This window comes from Pygoscelis adeliae, unplaced genomic scaffold, assembly GCF_000699105.1.
Source record: "Pygoscelis adeliae isolate BGI_AS28 unplaced genomic scaffold, ASM69910v1 Scaffold99, whole genome shotgun sequence".
NCBI classification, from domain to species: Eukaryota; Metazoa; Chordata; class Aves; order Sphenisciformes; family Spheniscidae; genus Pygoscelis; species Pygoscelis adeliae.
The window spans coordinates 1,459,627-1,466,231 of record NW_008825493.1 but is presented as its reverse complement, the minus strand read 5'-3'; the positions used below and the strand labels follow the sequence as shown (position 1 = coordinate 1,466,231).

Sequence of the window (6,605 nt, the reverse complement as noted above, 5' to 3'; positions counted from 1 at the left end):
TCCAGCCAGTTTAACCCCTTCTGCAACTGGGCCTTCTTGCCCTCCATGCCAGATCATTCCTTGGTTACAGATTACCACTGCTGAGAAGTTACAATTTGAATTTTCCCTTCAGTGGATGGTAAGAATTAGAATCTCAAAGCCACAAAAGCTGTTTAATTAGTTGTTGTCTCAGCCATGTGAAATGAATTATTGTGTTTGGCATTTCCTTTTTAACAGAAATGCACTTAAAATAGCATTATGATTCTGGGAAACCAGGCTCATTTACTGTAAATTCTACATTGTGAGGGGGAGAGAAGCTACTAAATGATATTTCAGAATGCTGAACAATAGTCTGAGATGAAAAACAGAGTTTGTTCCAGTGTCCTTTACAATGTTTAGCTTTTGACGGAAGAAAATTTCTCAAGGGAACTCTTATCTGTTAAGTTTTACCTTACGAACATTTTTTGCTTTCATGCCTGAATGATTTCCCATGGTATCTCAAAACCTTGTTCAGCAAGACTCATCTGTTGTTCCTTACTAAAACAACAAGATTTCAAGTTGCCAAATTGATTTTTTTAATCAAAATTTAAGAAAGATAAAATAGATGAATAGGACTGTGTGAATTTTTTTTCTAAACTGTTGCTTTTGTTGTATTGCTAAATAGTTTGCTGCCTATTGCCTCTTCCTCTCTAGATAGATGCAAACCGAGTACCAACTGTGAGGTGCCCTTTTCTCCCCCTGTTCTGATGGATATGGATATCACTTACATAATGGACAGCTCTCGCAGCATCAGCAGCGAAGAGTTTCAGAGAGCCAAAGACTTTGTGAGCAACATGCTAGATCAGTTTGTCGTTTCCTCACAGCCAAACGAATCATATGGAGGCATCAGAGTGGCACTGGTGCAGCAGGCTCCCAGGGGCTTCTTGCCTGATAGAAACCAGACCCCTGTGACCTTGGAGTTTGATCTAGTCACGTACAGCAATAAAGATTTGATGAAGAAACATATCCAAGAGTCTGTTCACCAACTGGAAGGTCCATCAGCCATTGCTTCTGCCCTACAGTGGACGGTTGAAAATGTGTTCTTTAAAGCCCCCAGACAAAGAAAACACAGGGTCATATTTGCAATAGTTGGAAGCAAAACAAGCATGTGGGACAGAGAGAAGCTGAGAGAGATTTCACTTGGAGCCAAGTGCCAAGGATTCACCTTGTTCACTCTTGCACTTGGCAATGATGTGAGTGACAATCAGCTGATGGAGCTGTCAAGCTCCCCCACAGACCAGCACTTACTGACATTGGGCAGGGTTTCAATGTCTGAGATGGTATATGCTCAGAGGTTTAGCCGGGCATTTCTAAATCTTCTACAACGTAAGTAGCATGCAATGGCGTTTGCTTAAGTTATGGAAAGAAAGAAATGCTGTGTAGAAAAAGGTAGTCAGTGTATATACACTATCATTGAGCTTCTAGTCATAGTTTAGCTAGCCAATCTTTCATCTTTAGTTTGCTGCAGATGCTGGACACTAATCGAAGTGCCAGTAATGACAGAACAGCATTATACTCTAATGGTGCCTTAGGCCAAAGTCATAAGTAGTTTTTTTCCCTTAAGTTTGTATTTAATGTGTGGCTTTGTTGGCTCCACTTTCACTAAAGACAGATCATTCTTCAGCTAAGAGAACACGGTTATATTCCTGATTTAGGCCTACGTTTCTCCTCTGACCATTGGCAGGGCCAGATTTACTGAGCTGTTTATGCCTGTTTAGGCTTTGGGGCAGATACAAGTTTAAACATTTAGCAGACTTGGCATTAACCTCTCTTTACTGCAGTAACCTCTCTTTACTGCAGTTATTCCTCCTCTGCAGAGCAGAGAAAGAACAACTTCCCTTTTCAAGACACATTCATGCAGATTAGCAGGTCTTAGGTGCTTTGAAATACAAACGGGAATATCAAGAAGGAAATTGTCACTGATTTAAAATCCTCATCAGAAGCATGTGCTTAGAAATGTCAAAGTTTCTATAGAAGGATAAATAATGTATTACAGAGCAAGACAAAAGTATAAAAGGTTGGTTCAGGAGTCATTCTCATCTAGCTGATCTCTAACATAATTTTCATTTTCCTGGACATAGTGCCAGTCACTCTAGATACAGTGTGTTACTTATTGAAAGATGCAACTCCAGTTCACAACAAAAAAAATCGTGGTACTTTTTATTAAACATACTGGGGTTTGGAGGACTTTAAAACTCACCCGTGGTACCTGTGCTTTCCCCACAGAAGAAGTGAACAGCTATCCTTCACCTGAACTTCAAGAAGAGTGTGAAAACTTAGATCAGGAAGACACACAACAGCAAGCGTCTATGAATGAAAGGTTTGGAATTGCTTGTTAAACTTTTGGAGTGTGTATCTCTGAGCATAAGATTTCTCCCTTTGGGTTAGTAGTTATATTTAAAGTAGCTTTAACAGAAACAGGATCAGGATCAAAAATTTTTTTTCACGGCATTCAGAAGGAATGAACAGATGCATTTTTCAAGGCCATACTGGTGCTTAAATACTTAATTTCTTCTTTTTTTTTTCCTCTCCTTGGAAGGATGCCTTTTCCTGGAACTGATGAAACTGGTTATGGTCATGGTTTAGAAGACATTGAAAGAACTGAAAGTAGAGTCCTGGAGAATGTTAGAGATACCACCACAGAACCTGTATACACAATGCCAGAAAAGGGATATGATTATCAAGAGAATGAGTATTTCACAGAGGAAGATACTGAAGGAGAAAAGCCACAAGAGTATGGAGAAACTCAGGAGAATGAGGAAAACTTGGAGGCAACAGTAGAAACTAGAGCTGCCTATAGTGATTATGGTATGATTTTAGAATATGAAAATCTTTTTTAATTCAGTAACAAGACTCTAAATTGTGAAGGGCTCAGTTGAATATTTACACAGTATGAAGCATTTCCATTACATTTTCCAAAGCATTTTGTCACCATATGTTTGTATTCAGTACGAATCTATACAGTAGAGTTTGTAATTAAAGGCTGAACTGCAGGTTTCATTATGACTTTAGCTTTGATTTGTAACTTTTTGTAATAATATAATCTAAAGTTCTAATCCCCTTTACTAAAACAGCTGATCATTTTAAATCCCCAAGTTGCACTATAATTACTGAGTTACTCCTGCTGCTAACTTAGCTCAACATGGAGGAACTAAATATGTCTCTGCTACAGTCTGTTCCTGTAGGAAGAACAGGATCCCTCAGCAGAGGTATCCTATCAAAATATTCTTCATGTTTTTTACTTTGCTTCCTAATTATGCATTTTTCTTTGCAGATTTGCCATTTGATACAATAGGTGTGGGAAGCTGATTGTGAGATAAGTTGTCACCAACATTCTTTTAACACTATTAAGTGTTTTTGTTGTTTAGACTACAATTGGAGAGAATTTCTGTGAAAAAAATGCAATGGTGTCTGCATAGGTTTGGGTGTGGTAGCTCATTGCTACAGCTGCCATCCTTTTGTTTTTCATCCCTCTCCACTCAAAAACGATTCTGGGAATGTCTGGTAGCCCCATCCCTGATGAAAGAGGACCAATGCTTTTGCAAAACTGTTTTAGTATTGGATCTTTAATTAAGAGCTAATGTACCGCTGGGAATGCCATACCTCCACAGTGCATGACAGACTTGCTGAGCACAGATGGAATTGGTCCAATTGCCTAACTGCACATGTACAATCTTGAATCAGTGCTCCCATTAACCAGTGCATGAACTCTATGGTAACACAGAAAATTCAGTAGCATGAAGATATGTTGCTGTTTATACTTTACAAATAAAATATTTCCTGTGAGGAAATAGTCAGGGTCATTGCACTGATGTTGTGAGCAGTGACCTAAGCCACTTACAGGAGACATATGGATTGCCGTTTCCAATCCTGAGCTGTAATTAGTGACCCAACAGTTTACTTCTAAAAACATGTAGCACAGTTCCAGAACTTGCCTTTTGAGAGATGTACTTTGTACTGATCTATTGCTTGAGATTATTGTGTTTCAGTTGATTAGGAGAAGAAGGTTATGTCATTTTAAATCTTCAGGTTGGGTAGTTTTATCAGTATTTTGCTTTATTTCTCAGTGCTTCCTCTTCGATGTCATACAGATACCAAAGTCTAGAACTGCTCTTCTGACTTTATTTGAGTAACTCTGAATTTACATTGGTGAAAGCTGATTAGATCTGTACTTACTGAATACTAGATTGCTACAAAGTATGCTAGTCTCACCTACTTTTGGGCTACTTTATGCAATTTAAATCTGTATTACTCTGGGATTTGACTAAGAGACTATCTTGGATAATTTAACCATCTATGTATGTTCATTTATGAAATTTTACTGATGGATACCAGTATAACAAGTTGGAATAAAGACGAGGGACATTCTGAAAAGTTTTATTTACCTAGTCCCTATAGTTCAGGTATAATCATTTTACATTAATTTTAGTTAAAAGTCTATGTTAGAAGACTAAAGACCTTTTAGCATTCCTTCTGTTTATGCCACTGAATCTAGTTGTTTCAGACATTCTTTCTGGTTAAATCAATCATAAGAAGAGGGACTTCAGGCCATGCCGGCACTGTGGGTTTGTGGATGAATACTTAGTGAAGTATTGTAAGACTTTGAACACTGGCCACCTCTCTCATCTCCCAGTTTGCACTGAACATTACTTTTCCCTGAAATTACAATGCTGAGAAGGGTGAATCTTTCTTTCATTAAATCTGTCTCTTATTTGCCTTTTCCAGATGCATGTGACCTTGTTCAAGATAGTGGAGAATGTCAGAATTACATTCTGAAGTGGTACTACAACAAAGAGCAGAAAATGTGTGGTCAGTTCTGGTACGGGTGCTGTGGAGGCAATAAAAATAGTTTTGAAACACAAGAACAATGTGGATTCTTGTGTATAGAGTCTTTCTAGTCCAGAGACAAATTACTTTAATTCTTCAGTTACACTATTAGGGTGATGGGGAAAAGGGATTGAAAGAGAAAGCTTTACATAGCCACTTAGCTTCCATGTTTCAGCTGAAAGAAATACTTGATTGTGAAGTTATCTTCTAGTAACTTAATAGTGAAAATAAAATTAAAACTATTTCTCAGTTGATCTGATACATGTTGAGTACTGAGAAACTTGTGTTAGCCAACAGCGTATTGTTTAAAAGGGATAAAAGTATTGAAACTTGACTTTGTTCCATAAACACCAAAATGTGCACTTTGAAAATGTACTGAATAAAACAAAACAGTACCTCAGACATTTTCATGAAATAACATTGGATGCGAGACACTAATGTCAAAATGTTTTCATGCATTTGCTTGCATTTATCCTGCTTGTAGAAAATACCAAAAAGCATTTAGCTCTCAAAGGACATAGACTTACTGGAACTTCACTTTGATTTAGAGGATTTTCTACCATAGAGTCATTCTTCGCTTTTTAATTTTTTTCTGAATAATCCAACATGTGAATAAAATCAATCATTCTCAAGTATTTCAGTTCTGTTAGTTCTTGAGAAAGAGATGTAAGAGTATTCTCATAGTGTGGCTTCTCATATGTAAATAAGCATTGGTCCCTTTCCCTTGTTACCAAAGGTTAGACAAGTGCATTCATTTTAGAACATTAGATTTTTGTGGTTGCTCTTGGGGGAAAGAAAAAATCCTGAGGACATCTTCTGATTAAAGATAATAAATGCAGTGCCCTGCAGAAGGGTGGGACTTAGCTGAGCTTTCACACTCTGCTGACTTACACAAACTCTGCTGTTGCCCATTTTATGTCTTTAGAAGTCATGGTGCATTTAAGTTTGTCACCTTGGGCCACTATTAGTAGAGGTGGCTGTACTCACCTGGAGTTTTGTTGTAGACAAATACAGAGAAGAACAAAATAGATATCTTGTTAGATTTTCATGGACTACTGGCCAAGAGTTCCTCAACAAACTTTTAAGGAACTTGGATTTCCAGAACCTGGTGCTTTTGGCTATCACCTAGAGGGAGTCTATTGTGAACAGTGACTTTGAACAGAGTGGACTCTTGGGAGGCTCTGCCAGCCTCAGGGCTATAATAATGCTGAGCAACTCAATGCCTAAAGGTGACAGTACCCTTAGCTCAGCTGAGGAAGGGTCAAAATGTCTCGTGGGTTACTGCTACTGACCCAAACTCTGAGTGGGGACAGGTGAGTTGATGAAGCTGTTGGTCTTTCACCTTTGGGTTTGCTTGCAAGTGACAGAATGGGACTACCATGGAGTGGGAGATACTCCACTCTCTGTTTCTGTTCTTTTTCTACATTTGTGACTGGGAAATGGTACTTAAGGAGGGCACCTTAGCTGTCTCTTTGGGGGCTAGAGCTGGTCTATTTGTTTTGTGAAGCAATAAATTGAACCTGGGTTTGCTTTTTACTGTGATATGTACAGTGCTTTTAATTCTGAAGTGTTTAATATCTAGATTTCCAAAATGCTGTTCTCTGTGTCTAATAGCTGTTTCTCCACAGATGCTGCCAGTGGGCAGTAGTTTATCTCCACTTTCAAAATCAATGGCTCCTTCCCCTGAAGTCAGGTGTACATGAGAAGTGAGTATGCCTTTTTTGGAGAACTAGGTTGTTTTTTACACGAGACTCACAGAA

The 6,605-nt window shown here is 38.3% G+C and overlaps 1 protein-coding gene across 1 annotated transcript in view; it reads left to right on the top strand.

Annotated features, from left to right (window-relative positions):
- Positions 1–4,916, top strand: part of COL6A6 (collagen, type VI, alpha 6) — a 52,159-nt gene extending 47,243 nt beyond the window's left edge. The window contains 4 exon segments of the mRNA XM_009331266.1: positions 673–1,344; positions 2,245–2,338; positions 2,558–2,826; positions 4,744–4,916. Of these exon segments, the coding sequence (XP_009329541.1) occupies positions 673–1,344; positions 2,245–2,338; positions 2,558–2,826; positions 4,744–4,916 (1,208 nt within the window).
- The last annotated feature ends 1,689 nt before the right edge of the window (positions 4,917–6,605 follow it).